This window comes from Coregonus lavaretus (genome assembly GCF_964263955.1).
Source record: "Coregonus lavaretus genome assembly, chromosome: 39".
Taxonomy (NCBI): Eukaryota; Metazoa; Chordata; class Actinopteri; order Salmoniformes; family Salmonidae; genus Coregonus; species Coregonus lavaretus.
The window spans coordinates 9,586,419-9,603,056 of NC_140026.1; the positions used below are offsets into that span (position 1 = coordinate 9,586,419).

Consider the following 16,638-nt stretch of genomic DNA (forward strand, 5'->3'; position numbering starts at 1 on the left):
AGGAGAGGGAGAAGAGAAAGAGGGAGACGAGACGGAAGAGGAGAGGAAGAGGAGAAGAGAAAGAGGGAGAGGGGACGAGACAGAAGAGAGAGGGAGAGAGGACGAGAGAGAAGAGAAAGATGGAGAGGGGACGAGACAGAAGAGGAGAGGGAGAGGAGAAGAGAAAGAGGGAGAGGGGACGAGACGGAAGAGGAGAAGAGAAAGAGGGAGAGGGGACGAGACAGAAGAGAGAGGGAGAGGGGACGAGAGAAGAGAAAGAGGGAGAGGGGACGAGACAGAAGAGGAGAGGGAGAGAAGAAGAGAAAGAGGGAGAGGGGATGAGACGGAAGAGAAAGAGGGAGAGGGGACAAGAGAGAAGAGAAAGATGGAGAGGGGACGAGACAGAAGAGGAGAGGGAGAGGAGAAGAGAAAGAGGGAGAGGGGACGAGACATGAGAAAGAGGGAGAGGGGACGAGACAGAAGAGAAAGAGGGAGAGGGGACGAGACAGAAGAGAAAGAGGGAGAGGGGACGAGACAGAAGAGAAAGAGGGAGAGGAGAAGAGGGAGAGGGGACGAGACAGAAGAGAAAGATGGAGAGGGGACGAGACAGAAGAGAAAGTGGGAGAGGAGAGAGAGGGAGAGGGGACGAGACAGAAGAGAAAGAGGGAGAGGGGACGAGACAGAAGAGAAAGATGGAGAGGGGACGAGACAGAAGAGAAAGTGGGAGAGGAGAGAGAGGGTGAGGGGACGAGACAGAAGAGAAAGAGGGAGAGGGGACGAGACAGAAGAGAAAGAGGGAGAGGGGACGAGACAGAAGAGGGAGAGGGGACGAGACAGAAGAGAAGAGGGAGAGGGGACGAGACAGAAGAGAAGCATAGAGAGGTTGTTGCAAGACACACACACAAACACACCGCTCATATCAGTGTTGTGGGGATAATGATGTAACTTCCTCTCTCACTAGTCTAGCTAATGTTTACATGAGCCAAGAGGACACAGTCAGCACACAAACACAAAGCTCTCTCTCAATTTCAATTCAATTTAAGGGCTTTATTGGCATGGGAAACGTATGTTAACATTGCCAAAGCAAGTGAAGTAGATATTAAACAAAAGTGAAATAAACAATAAATATTAACAGTAAACATTACACTCAGAAGTTCCAAAAGAATAAAGACATTTCAAATGTCATATTATGTATATATACAGTGTTGTAACAATGTGCAAATAGTTAAAGTACAAAAGGGAAAATAAATAAAGATGAGTTGTATTTACAATGGTGTTTGTTCTTCACTGGTTACCCTTTTCTTCTTGTCACACACACATTCAATACACACACACACAGCTCTCTCACAGACATACACTAGTGTACTGTACGTGGAGGTAAACATTAATATTTCAAGCTAAATGTGTTGACCAGAAATAAATGATGTGGTCAGTGCCTTTTTCCACACACACACACCACAATACAGTGGATGTAACAAAATGTATCTGACCAAATTATTGCTGCTACAGCTGTAGAGGGACCTCTCTCTCTCTCTGTCTCTCTGTCTGTCTCACTCTGTCTGTCTCTCTCTCTCTGTCTGTCTCTGTCTCTCTCTCTGTCTGTCTCTGTCTCTCTCACTCTGTCTGTCTCTGTCTCTCTGTCTGTCTCACTCTGTCTCTCTCACTCTGTCTGTCTCTGTGTCTCTCTCTGTCTGTCTCTGTGTCTGTCTCTGTCTGTCTCACTCTCTGTCTCTCTCACTCTGTCTGTCTCTGTGTCTCTCTCTGTCTGTCTCTGTGTCTGTCTGTCTGTCTCTGTGTCTCTCTCTGTCTCTGTGTCTGTCTCTGTCTTTCTCTGTGTCTCTGTCTCTGTCTGTCTCTCTCTGTCTCTGTGTCTGTCTCTGTGTCTCTCTCTGTCTCTGTGTCTCTGTCTCTCCGTCTCTCTCTGTGTCTCTCTCACCCTGTGTCTGTCTCTGTGTCTCTCTCTCTCTGTCTCTCTCACTCTCTGTCTCTCTCACTCTCTGTCTGTCTCTGTGTCTGTCTGTCTCTCTCACTGTCTGTGTCTGTCTCTCTGTCTGTCTCTCTGTGTCTTTGGTGTCAGGTCTCGTGTGCAGTGTGTGTCTCATCTCCCTGGAGCCAGCTACCCTCTGACCCTGATCCCTGTCACCTGTCTGCCCAGATCACACACACACACACAATTGCCGTGACCAAAGCCTAGGTTTTAACCTTGTCAGTGTTCTCTTACACTCAGCATGCAAGTGTTTGTTTGTATTCCAGTGTGGTAAACTCCAGACGAATAGGTGAAGCCTGTTAAGAGTTCTTAGTATCTTTGGTAAACACCTTCCCTATCCCTACAGCGCTCCTCTCTCACTCTGTGCTTTTTTAGGTTTTAGTTGTATATTTTAGTGGTTGTCAACAAAACAAAAATATAACATTTAATGCTTGTTACAGATGGTGTCCTAAAACAGGGTTCCCCAACTGGTGGCCCGAGGTGGATTTTATTTGCACCCCCCCCCCCCCACACACAAGTTTTCAGACCAAAACATTTCAATTTAATTTTGGAAATCTTTTCCAAAGTGTGCTGTTCTGTATTCCCACGCATAATAGAGAGATATACACTCAGTGTACAAAACATTAGGAAAACCTGCTCATTCGATGAGATTGACCAGGTGAAAGCTATGATCCCTTATTGATGTCACTTGTTAAATCCACTTCAATCAGTGTTGATGAAGGGGAGGAGACAGGTTAAAGAAGGATTTTTAAGCCTTGCAACAATTGAGACATGGATTGTGTATATGTGCCTTTGAACGGGGTATGGTTGTAGTTGCCAGGTGCACCGGTTTGTGTCAAGAACTGCAACGCTGTTGGGTTTTTCACGCTCAACAGTTTCCCGTGTGTATCAAGAATGGTCCACCACCCAAACGACATCCAACCAACTTGACACAACTGTTGGAAGCATTGGAGTCAACATGGGCCAGCATCCCTGGGGGGGTGTTCCCAATGTTTGGTATACTCAGTGTATGTGATCGTATACAAATCTAAGCAAGGTTTGAAATTATTATGCTTTAGTCAAATATTATATCGGTTTGCGGTCAATTTGCATTCTACGAATTTATTTGTAATTATGTTCCGCTCAATAAGAAATTGTCCCGCGGCTGAATCTAGTTGATGATCCCTGTCCTAAAACATCTCCCTCCTCCCTACCTCCTACCAGGACACCAAGGCAGGGGGCCGTCCCAGCATGCCGCGGTGTCGGAACTCTGTTGCCACGACGGCGGAGGAGACCCCTCACATCGGTAACTATCGGTTACTGAAGACCATTGGCAAGGGCAACTTCGCTAAAGTCAAACTGGCACGCCACGTCCTCACCGGGAAAGAGGTAAATACACCACTTTCTCTTCTGGCTGGAACTGCTTCCTGTCTTGTTGCATCACTTCCTGTGTAGCCTCCACTTGGGCTGCATCTCAGTAGTCTAAAGTGGCGTCCTTCAGCATTTGGACTGGATCCATTTTGAACCATCCCTATTACTCCCCCTCAGCTCACACCTCACACACAGACACGTTCTCACACACACATTTTTTTATTTCCATTTGTCTATCCCCCTCTCTCCTCCTGAAGGACAGGATGAAGGAGAGGAAGCCATTTTAGACTATTGAGATGCAGCCCAACTGTCTCTGTTGAGTTGAAGTTATGAAGTTGTTGTCTGAGCTGAAGTGGGTGTTCTGTTGGAACACTCAGCATTCTATCCACGCTGGACGGTGTTCAGCATTCTGACTGGCTCCGTCTGTCTGCAGTCTGGGTTCTGTTCTGTCTAGCTCTTCTAGAATTGCAACTGCTCATACTGACATGCAGACAGGCAGGCAGAGGCCAGTGTGTGTAGGTGGGGTGGCTTCTGGTCATGTGTGTGTGTGTGTGTGGGTTGCTGGCTATGTCAATGTGTGACTGCTCTATGATACTGATTACACTCCAAGTGACAGAGAAATAAAGGAAGAAGGAGGGAGGGTGAGGAGGGAGGGAAGGAGGGAGGGTGAGGAGAGTAGAGAGTGAGAGAATGGAGGTGAAGGAACCACTGAAAGGAACAAAAAAAAAGTATATTTCTCTCAATTCAATAAATGCTTTATTGGCATACATGGGTGGTTGCCACTGTTGCCAAATGACAGACCAGGACATCATCTGGAGCTAGATCGACTGTCTCATATTATGACAGACCAGGACATAATCTGGAGCTAGATCTACTGTCTCTATTATATTATGACAGACCAGGACATAATCTGGAGCTAGATCGACTGTTTCATATTATGACAGACCAGGACATAATCTGGAGCTAGATCGACTGTCTCATATTATGACAGACCAGGACATAATATGGAGCTAGATCTACTGTCTCATATTATGACAGACCAGGACATAATCTGGAGCTAGATCTACTGTCTCATATTATGACAGACCAGGACATAATCTGGAGCTAGATCGACTGTCTCATATTATGACAGACCAGGACATAATCTGGAGCTAGATCGACTGTCTCATATTATGACAGACCAGGACATAATCTGGAGCTAGATCGACTGTCTCATATTATGACAGACCAGGACATAATCTGGAGCTAGATCTACTGTCTCATATTATGACAGACCAGGACATAATCTGGAGCTAGATCGACTGTCTCATATTATGACAGACCAGGACATAATCTGGAGCTAGATCTACTGTCTCATATTATGACAGACCAGGACATAATCTGGAGCTAGATCGACTGTCTCATATTATGACAGACCAGGACATAATCTGGAGGACAATCTCCTAACAAAATGCAGGTTTTCTCCTCAACAGGCAGTTCAAGAAATCCTGAATTTCTTTCTTTACATTTCAGGAGATAAATACCTCAGAGTCTAATGTGGAGTAGGAAGGGCTGCTCCTCCTGTACATCACCTGACCCACAGTGATGAAATAGTCTTTCTTCTCTGACCTTCCATGTTTTTCTATGGCGTCCTGTCTCTGTGGCCAGGCTATGGTTACGGAGTCTGTACGTTGTTAATGTTTCCTTTGTTCGAATTCTTTGATTTCGCTCTCTCTCTCTCTGTCTCTCAATTCAATTCAATAGACTTTATTGACATGGCAAGTTAAATTACTTACATTGTCAAAGTATACATATAACAACAATGGTGGGACCAACAGCAATAATAATAATAGTAGTAGTGGAAATGGGATTACCATTAATAGCAATAAGGTATCAATAATAATAGTAGTGGAAATGGGATTACAATTAACAGCAGTAAGGTATCAATAATAATAGTAGTGGAAATTGGATTACCATTAACAGCAATAAGGTATCAATAATAATAGTAGTAGTGGAAATGGGATTACAATTAACAGCAGTAAGGTATCAATAATAATAGTAGTGGAAATGGGATTACCATTAACAGCAATAAGGTATCAATAATAGTAGTAGTGGAAATGGGATTACAATTAACAGCAATAAGGTATCAATAATAATAGTAGTGGAAATGGGATTACCATTAACAGCAATAAGGTATCAATAATAGTAGTAGTGGAAATGGGATTACCATTAACAGCAATAAGGTATCAATAATAATAGTAGTGGAAATGGGATTACCATTAACAGCAATAAGGTATCAATAATAGTAGTAGTGGAAATGGGATTACAATTAACAGCAATAAGGTATCAATAATAATAGTAGTGGAAATGGGATTACAATTAACAGCAATAAGGTACCAATAATAATAATAATAATAATAGTAGTAGTAGTGGAAATGGGATTACCGTTAACAGCAATAAGGTATCAATAATAATAGTAGTAGTAGTGGAAATGGGATTACCATTAACAGCAATAAGGTATCAATAATAATAGTAGTAGTGGAAATGGGATTACAATTAACAGCAGTAAGGTATCAATAATAATAGTAGTGGAAATGGGATTACCATTAACAGCAATAAGGTATCAATAATAATAGTAGTGGAAATGGGATTACCTTTTAACAGCAATAAGGTATCAATAATAGTAGTAGTGGAAATGGGATTACAATTAACAGCAATAAGGTATCAATAATAATAGTAGTGGAAATGGGATTACCGTTAACAGCAATAAGGTATCAATAATAATAATAATAATAGTAGTGGAAATGGGATTACAATTAACAGCAATAAGGTACCAATAATAATAATAATAATAATAGTAGTAGTAGTGGAAATGGGATTACCGTTAACAGCAATAAGGTATCAATAATAATAGTAGTAGTAGTGGAAATGGGATTACCATTAACAGCAATAAGGTATCAATAATAATAGTAGTAGTGGAAATGAGATTACCATTAACATCAATAAGGTATCAATAATAGTAGTAGTAGTGGAAATGGGATTACCATTAACATCAATAAGGTATCAATAATAATAGTAGTGGAAATGGGATTACCGTTAACAGCAATAAGGTATCAATAATAGTAGTAGTGGAAATGGGATTACCATTAACATCAATAAGGTATCAATAATAATAGTAGTGGAAATGGGATTACCATTAACAGCAATAAGGTATCAATAATAATAATAATAGTAGTAGTAGTAGTGGAAATGGGATTACAATTAACAGCAATAAGGTACCAATAATAATAATAATAATAATAATAATAGTAGTAGTAGTGGAAATGGGATTACCGTTAACAGCAATAAGGTATCAATAATAATAGTAGTGGAAATGGGATTACAATTAACAGCAATAAGGTACCAATAATAATAATAGTAGTAGTAGTGGAAATGGGATTACCGTTAACAGCAATAAGGTATCAATAATAATAGTAGTGGAAATGGGATTACCATTAACAGCAATAAGGTATCAATAATAATAGTAGTGGAAATGGGATTACCATTAACAGCAATAAGGTATCAATAATAATAGTAGTGGAAATGGGATTACCATTAACAGCAATAAGGTATCAATAATAATAGTAGTAGTGGAAATGGGATTACCATTAACATCAATAAGGTATCAATAATAATAGTAGTGGAAATGGGATTACCATTAACATCAATAAGGTATCAATAATAATAGTAGTGGAAATGGGATTACCATTAACAGCAATAAGGTATCAATAATAATAGTAGTGGAAATGGGATTACCATTAACAGCAATAAGGTATCAATAATAATAATAGTGGAAATGGGATTACCATTAACAGCAATAAGGTATCAATAATAATAGTAGTAGTGGAAATGGGATTACTGTTAACAGCAATAAGGTATCAATAATAATAATAGTAGTAGTGGAAATGAGATTACCATTAACATCAATAAGGTATCAATAATAGTAGTAGTAGTGGAAATGGGATTACCATTAACATCAATAAGGTATCAATAATAATAGTAGTAGTGGAAATGGGATTACCATTAACATCAATAAGGTATCAATAATAATAGTAGTGGAAATGGGATTACCATTAACAGCAATAAGGTATCAATAATAATAGTAGTAGTGGAAATGGGATTACCATTAACATCAATAAGGTATCAATAATAATAGTAGTGGAAATGGGATTACCATTAACAGCAATAAGGTATCAATAATAATAGTAGTAGTGGAAATGGGATTACCGTTAACAGCAATAAGGTATCAATAATAATAATAATAGTAGTAGTGGAAATGAGATTACCATTAACATCAATAAGGTATCAATAATAGTAGTAGTAGTGGAAATGGGATTACCATTAACATCAATAAGGTATCAATAATAATAGTAGTGGAAATGGGATTACCATTAACAGCAATAAGGTATCAATAATAATAGTAGTAGTGGAAATGGGATTACAATTAACAGCAATAAGGTATCAATAATAATAGTAGTAGTGGAAATTGGATTACCATTAACAGCAATAAGGTATCAATAATAATAGTAGTGGAAATGGGATTACCATTAACAGCAATAAGGTATCAATAATAATAGTAGTGGAAATGGGATTACCATTAACAGCAATAAGGTATCAATAATAATAGTAGTGGAAATGGGATTACCATTAACATCAATAAGGTATCAATAATAATAGTAGTGGAAATGGGATTACCATTAACAGCAATAAGGTATCAATAATAATAGTAGTAGTGGAAATGGGATTACCGTTAACAGCAATAAGGTATCAATAATAATAATAATAGTAGTAGTGGAAATGAGATTACCATTAACATCAATAAGGTATCAATAATAGTAGTAGTAGTGGAAATGGGATTACCATTAACATCAATAAGGTATCAATAATAATAGTAGTGGAAATGGGATTACCATTAACAGCAATAAGGTATCAATAATAGTAGTAGTGGAAATGGGATTACAATTAACAGCAATAAGGTATCAATAATAATAGTAGTGGAAATGGGATTACAATTAACAGCAATAAGGTACCAATAATAATAATAATAATAATAGTAGTAGTAGTGGAAATGGGATTACCGTTAACAGCAATAAGGTATCAATAATAATAGTAGTAGTAGTGGAAATGGGATTACCATTAACAGCAATAAGGTATCAATAATAATAGTAGTAGTGGAAATGGGATTACAATTAACAGCAGTAAGGTATCAATAATAATAGTAGTGGAAATGGGATTACCATTAACAGCAATAAGGTATCAATAATAATAGTAGTGGAAATGGGATTACCTTTTAACAGCAATAAGGTATCAATAATAGTAGTAGTGGAAATGGGATTACAATTAACAGCAATAAGGTATCAATAATAATAGTAGTGGAAATGGGATTACCGTTAACAGCAATAAGGTATCAATAATAATAATAATAATAGTAGTGGAAATGGGATTACAATTAACAGCAATAAGGTACCAATAATAATAATAATAATAGTAGTAGTAGTGGAAATGGGATTACCGTTAACAGCAATAAGGTATCAATAATAATAGTAGTAGTAGTGGAAATGGGATTACCATTAACAGCAATAAGGTATCAATAATAATAGTAGTAGTGGAAATGAGATTACCATTAACATCAATAAGGTATCAATAATAGTAGTAGTAGTGGAAATGGGATTACCATTAACATCAATAAGGTATCAATAATAATAGTAGTGGAAATGGGATTACCGTTAACAGCAATAAGGTATCAATAATAGTAGTAGTGGAAATGGGATTACCATTAACATCAATAAGGTATCAATAATAATAGTAGTGGAAATGGGATTACCATTAACAGCAATAAGGTATCAATAATAATAATAATAGTAGTAGTAGTAGTGGAAATGGGATTACAATTAACAGCAATAAGGTACCAATAATAATAATAATAATAATAATAATAGTAGTAGTAGTGGAAATGGGATTACCGTTAACAGCAATAAGGTATCAATAATAATAGTAGTGGAAATGGGATTACAATTAACAGCAATAAGGTACCAATAATAATAATAGTAGTAGTAGTGGAAATGGGATTACCGTTAACAGCAATAAGGTATCAATAATAATAGTAGTGGAAATGGGATTACCATTAACAGCAATAAGGTATCAATAATAATAGTAGTGGAAATGGGATTACCATTAACAGCAATAAGGTATCAATAATAATAGTAGTGGAAATGGGATTACCATTAACAGCAATAAGGTATCAATAATAATAGTAGTAGTGGAAATGGGATTACCATTAACATCAATAAGGTATCAATAATAATAGTAGTGGAAATGGGATTACCATTAACATCAATAAGGTATCAATAATAATAGTAGTGGAAATGGGATTACCATTAACAGCAATAAGGTATCAATAATAATAGTAGTGGAAATGGGATTACCATTAACAGCAATAAGGTATCAATAATAATAATAGTGGAAATGGGATTACCATTAACAGCAATAAGGTATCAATAATAATAGTAGTAGTGGAAATGGGATTACCGTTAACAGCAATAAGGTATCAATAATAATAATAGTAGTAGTGGAAATGAGATTACCATTAACATCAATAAGGTATCAATAATAGTAGTAGTAGTGGAAATGGGATTACCATTAACATCAATAAGGTATCAATAATAATAGTAGTAGTGGAAATGGGATTACCATTAACATCAATAAGGTATCAATAATAATAGTAGTGGAAATGGGATTACCATTAACAGCAATAAGGTATCAATAATAATAGTAGTAGTGGAAATGGGATTACCATTAACATCAATAAGGTATCAATAATAATAGTAGTGGAAATGGGATTACCATTAACAGCAATAAGGTATCAATAATAATAGTAGTAGTGGAAATGGGATTACCGTTAACAGCAATAAGGTATCAATAATAATAATAATAGTAGTAGTGGAAATGAGATTACCATTAACATCAATAAGGTATCAATAATAGTAGTAGTAGTGGAAATGGGATTACCATTAACATCAATAAGGTATCAATAATAATAGTAGTGGAAATGGGATTACCATTAACAGCAATAAGGTATCAATAATAATAGTAGTAGTGGAAATGGGATTACAATTAACAGCAATAAGGTATCAATAATAATAGTAGTAGTGGAAATTGGATTACCATTAACAGCAATAAGGTATCAATAATAATAGTAGTGGAAATGGGATTACCATTAACAGCAATAAGGTATCAATAATAATAGTAGTGGAAATGGGATTACCATTAACAGCAATAAGGTATCAATAATAATAGTAGTGGAAATGGGATTACCATTAACATCAATAAGGTATCAATAATAATAGTAGTGGAAATGGGATTACCATTAACAGCAATAAGGTATCAATAATAATAGTAGTAGTGGAAATGGGATTACCGTTAACAGCAATAAGGTATCAATAATAATAATAATAGTAGTAGTGGAAATGAGATTACCATTAACATCAATAAGGTATCAATAATAGTAGTAGTAGTGGAAATGGGATTACCATTAACATCAATAAGGTATCAATAATAATAGTAGTGGAAATGGGATTACCATTAACAGCAATAAGGTATCAATAATAATAGTAGTAGTGGAAATGGGATTACAATTAACAGCAATAAGGTATCAATAATAATAGTAGTAGTGGAAATTGGATTACCATTAACAGCAATAAGGTATCAATAATAATAGTAGTGGAAATGGGATTACCATTAACAGCAATAAGGTATCAATAATAATAGTAGTGGAAATGGGATTACCATTAACAGCAATAAGGTATCAATAATAATAGTAGTGGAAATGGGATTACCATTAACAGCAATAAGGTATCAATAATAATAGTAGTGGAAATGGGATTACAATTAACAGCAATAAGGTATCAATAATAATAGTAGTAGTGGAAATTGGATTACCATTAACAGCAATAAGGTATCAATAATAATAGTAGTGGAAATGGGATTACCATTAACAGCAATAAGGTATCAATAATAATAGTAGTGGAAATGGGATTACCATTAACAGCAATAAGGTATCAATAATAATAGTAGTGGAAATGGGATTACCATTAACAGCAATAAGGTATCAATAATAATAGTAGTAGTGGAAATGGGATTACCATTAACATCAATAAGGTATCAATAATAATAGTAGTGGAAATGGGATTACCATTAACAGCAATAAGGTATCAATAATAATAGTAGTAGTGGAAATGGGATTACCGTTAACAGCAATAAGGTATCAATAATAATAATAGTAGTAGTGGAAATGAGATTACCATTAACATCAATAAGGTATCAATAATAGTAGTAGTAGTGGAAATGGGATTACCATTAACATCAATAAGGTATCAATAATAATAGTAGTGGAAATGGGATTACCATTAACAGCAATAAGGTATCAATAATAATAGTAGTAGTGGAAATGGGATTACAATTAACAGCAATAAGGTATCAATAATAATAGTAGTAGTGGAAATTGGATTACCATTAACAGCAATAAGGTATCAATAATAATAATAATAGTAGTAGTGGAAATGGGATTACCGTTAACAGCAATAAGGCATCAATAATAGTAGTAGTAGTGGAAATGGGATTACCATTAACAGCAATAAGGTATCAATAATAATAGTAGTAGTGGAAATGAGATTACCATTAACATCAATAAGGTATCAATAATAATAATAATAATAGTAGTAGTGGAAATGGGATTACCATTAACAGCAATAAGGTATCAATAATAATAATAGTAGTAGTGGAAATGGGATTACCATTCACAGCAATAAGGTATCAATAATAATAGTAGTGGAAATGGGATTACCATTAACAGCAACTACAACAACAACAATATTAATGAGAATAACAATACATTAAAGCAATAGTAGTAGACCAGTCTCTCTCTCTCTCTGTCTGCTGTCTAATGTACAGTGGATCATTTTCAGGTGGCTGTGAAGATTATTGATAAAACACAACTCAACTCTTCCAGTCTGCAGAAGGTGGGTACCAGAATCAACACGCACGCCCCCCTCACCCCCACATGCACACACACCAAAACACACTACACACACACACACCAAAACACACTACACACACACACCAAAACACACTACACACACACACCAAAACACACTACACACACACACCAAAACACACTACACACACACACCAAAACACACTACACACACACACACCAAAACACACTACACACACACACACCAAAACACACTACACACCTTCCTCTTTTTCTCTTTTTAATTATAACCTTACTCACTCCTTACTCACCATCTCTCATGTGCTTTTCTCTCCTATTTTCTCTCTCTCTCTCTCTCTCTCCCTTTTCATCTCTCTCCCTTTTCATCTCTCTCTGAAGTGATCTAGATCTGAGAGACCTAATTACAGGGAACCAGCCTTAATTACTTTCATGAGGGGCATATGCACTATATATTTACATTTTAGTCATTTAGCAGACGCTCTTATTCAGAGTGACTTACCTTGCATACCTTTATTTTTTTTATTTTTTTTATACTGGCCCCCCGTGGGAATCAAACCCATAACCCTGGCGTTGCAAGCACCATGCTCTACCAACTGAGCTACACTGAGCTATATATATATATATATATATATATATATATATATATATATATATATATATATATATATATATATATATATAAATAATACCAGTCAAAAGTTTGGACATACCTACTCATTCAAGGGGTTTTCTTTATTTTTACTAATTTTTACATTAATAATAGTGAAGACATCAAAACTATGAAATAATACATATGGAATCATGTAATGACCAAAAATGTGTTAAACAAATCAAAATATATTTGAGATTCTTCAAATAGCCTCCCTTTGCCTTGATGACAGCTTTGCACACTCTTGGCATTCTCTCAACCAGCTTCATGAGGTAGTCACCTGGAATGCATTTCAATTAACAGGTGTGCCTTCTTAAAAGTTAATTTGTGGATTTCTTTCCTTCTTAATGCGTTTGAGCCAATCAGTTGTGTTGTGACAAGGTAGGGGGGTATACAGAACATAGCCCTATTTGGTAAAAGACCAAGTCCATATTATGGCAAGAACAGCTCAAATAAGCAAAGAGAAACGACAGTCAATCATTACTCAATCAAAATTTTAAGAACTTTGAAAGTTTCTTCAAGTGCTGTCGCAAAAACCATCAAGTGCTATGATGAAACTGGCACTCATGAGGACCGCCACAGGAATGGAAGACCCAGAGTTACTTCTGCTGCAGAGGATAAGTTCATTATAATATATAATAATAATATGCCATTTAGCAGACGCTTTTATCCAAAGCGACTTACAGTCATGCGTGCATACATTTTTGTGTATGGGTGGTCCCGGGGATCGAACCCACTACCTTGGCGTTACAAGCGCCGTGCTCTACCAGCTGAGCTACAGAGGACCATTAGAGTTACCAGCCTCAGAAATTGTAGCCCAAATAAACGCGTCACAGAGTTCAAGTCACAGACACATCTCAACATCAACTGTGAGGGGACTGTGTGAATCAGGCCTTCATGGTTGGATTGCTGCAAAGAAACCACTACTAAATGACACCAATAAGAAGAAGAGACTTGCTTGGGCCAAGAAACACGAGCAATGGACATTAGACCGGTAGAAATGTGTCCTTTGGACTGGAGTCCAAATTGGAGATTTTTGGTTCCAACCGCCGTTTCTTTGTGAGACGCGATGTGGGTTGAACGGGTGATCTCCGCATGTGTAGTTCCCACCGTAAAGCATGGAGGAGGAGGTGTTATGGTGTGGGGGTGCTTTGCTGGTGACACTGTCTGTGATATATTTAGAATTCAAGGCACACTTAACCAGCATGGCTACCACAGCATTCTGCAGCGATATGCCATCCCATCTGGTTTGGGCTTAGTGGGACCATCATTTGTTTTTCAGCAGGACAATGACCCAACACACCTCCAGGCTGTGTAAGAGCTATTTTACCAAGAAGGAGAGTGATGGAGTGCTGCATCAGATGACCTGGCCTCCACAATCCCCTGACCTCAACCCAAATTAGATGGTTTGGGATGAGTCGGACCGCAGAGTGAAGGAAAAGCAGCCAACAAGTGCTCAGCATATGTGGGAACTCCTTCAAGACTGTTGGAAAAGCATTCCAGGTGAAGCTGGTTGAGAGAATGCCAAAGGTGTGCAAAGCTGTCATTTACATTTACATTTTAGTCATTTAGCAGACGCTCTTATCCAGAGCGACTTGCAGTTAGTGAGTGCATACATTTTTCATCAAGGCAGAGGGTGGCTATTTGAAGAATCTCAAATATAAAATATATTTTGATTTGTTTAACACTTTTTTGGTTATTACATGATTCCATATGTGTTATTTCATAGGTTTGATGTCTTCACTATTATTCTACAATGTAGAAAATAGTAAAAATAAAGAAAAACCCTTGAATGAGTAGGTGTGTCCAAACTTTTGACTGGTACTGTATATATACACTACCGGTCAAACGTTTTAGAACATACAGTTGAAGTTGGAAGTTTACATACACTTAGGCTTCTAAAGCCATGACATCATTTTCTGGAATTTTCCAAGCTGTTTAAAGGCACAGTCAACTTCTGACCCACTGGAATTGTGATACAGTGAATTATAAGTGAAATAATCTGTCTGTAAACAATTGTTGGAAAAATTACTTGTCATGCACAAAGTAGATGTCCTAACCGACTTGCCAAAACTATAGTTTGCTAAAAATACATTTTGTGGAGTGGTTAAAAAACGAGTTTTAATGACTCCAACCTAAGTGTCTGTAAACTTCTGACTTCAGCTGTATATATACACACACAGGGGCTGGTCCACACATTGACACACACACACTTCTTCTGGGATCCCCTGTAGCAGAGTAAGGCACACACACAGTGCTGACTATCTTCTCTGTCCTCTTCAGCTCTTCCGGGAAGTGAGAATCATGAAGCTGTTGAATCATCCTAACATAGGTGAGTTGACTCCGAATCATTTGTCATCCCGTCATAGACAAGTGAATCTGAATCAAGAATACATTTCTGGTCAATGAACTCAACACACGCTAAAGAATCTGAACAAAGGTATGCTACTATAGGTGATTGAATCTAAATATTTATAGTTTTTTCTCCCTCTACTCTCCCCCTCCCTCCTTCCTTCCTTCCCTCCCTCTCCCTCCTTCCCTCTCCGTCCTTCCTTCCCTCCCTCTCCGTCCTTCCCTCTCCGTCCTTCCTTCCCTCCCTCCCTCTTTATCCTTCCCTCCCTCTCCCTCCTTCCCTCCCCCTCCTTCCTTCCTCCCTCTCCCTCCTTCCTTCCCTCCCCCAATCCCTCCCTCCCTCCCTCTCCCTCCTTCCTTCCTTCCCTCCCTCTCCCTCCTTCTTCCCTCTCCCTCCTTCCTTCCCTCCCTCTCCCTCCTTCTTCCCTCTCCCTCCTTCCTTCCCTCCCTCTCCCTCCTTCTTCCCTCTCCCTCCTTCCTTCCCTCCCTCTCACTCCTTCCTTCCCTCCCCCTCCCTCAATCCCTCCCTCTCCCTCCTTCCTTCCTTCCCTCCCTCTCCCTCCTTCCTTCCTTCCCTCCCTCTCCCTCCTTCTTCCCTCTCCCTCCTTCTTCCCTCTCCCTCCTTCTTCCCTCTCCCTCCTTCTTCCCTCTCCCTCCTTCCTTCCCTCCCTCTCCCTCCTTCTTCCCTCTCCCTCCTTCCTTCCCTCCCTCTCCCTCCTTCTTCCCTCTCCCTCCTTCCTTCCCTCCCTCTCCCTTCTTCCCTCTCCCTCCTTCCTTCCCTCCACCCATCTCCCTTCAACAGTGAAGTTATTTGAGGTGATCGAGACGGAGAAGACATTGTACCTGGTCATGGAGTATGCCAGTGGAGGTGAGTGTGTGCCCCCGTCAAATACTTCCCCTGAATCATCTGTGTGCAACGGTTAAGTAATTTCCCCTGTTATGTGTATGTGTCGTGCGACGGTCAAGTCATTATTCCCTCTTGCACCCTAAAATAGTGTTTCACTATTTAATAGCTATGTAGCCTTCATATGCCTTCTGGTGAACTAAAGAACCGTTACCTTTCTGTGACTGTTTCTCTTCCTCTCCTCTGTCCTCCAGGGGAGGTGTTTGATTACCTGGTCGCTCACGGGAGGATGAAGGAAAAGGAGGCGCGTGCCAAATTCAGACAGGTGAGGAGCGTGCGTGTGCGTGTGTGTGTGTGTGTGTGTGAATGAGAGAAATTTGAATTTATTTGCTCCCTTCTCTTTCTCTCACTTGTTCTTTCCTCCTCCCCATTCTCAATCCTTCTCT

At 38.2% G+C, this 16,638-nt stretch overlaps 1 protein-coding gene across 4 annotated transcripts in view; it reads left to right on the plus strand.

The window, feature by feature from the left end:
* Positions 1–16,638, plus strand: part of mark2b (MAP/microtubule affinity-regulating kinase 2b) — a 79,938-nt gene that overhangs the window by 31,372 nt on the left and 31,928 nt on the right. For all 4 annotated transcript variants that reach the window (XM_084155878.1, XM_084155879.1, XM_084155880.1 and 1 more), the window contains exons 2-6: positions 3,170–3,334; positions 12,298–12,351; positions 15,280–15,328; positions 16,151–16,216; positions 16,447–16,517. In XM_084155878.1, coding sequence (XP_084012004.1) covers positions 3,170–3,334; positions 12,298–12,351; positions 15,280–15,328; positions 16,151–16,216; positions 16,447–16,517 — 405 coding nt within the window. The remainder of the gene's footprint in view (positions 1–3,169; positions 3,335–12,297; positions 12,352–15,279; positions 15,329–16,150; positions 16,217–16,446; positions 16,518–16,638) is intronic.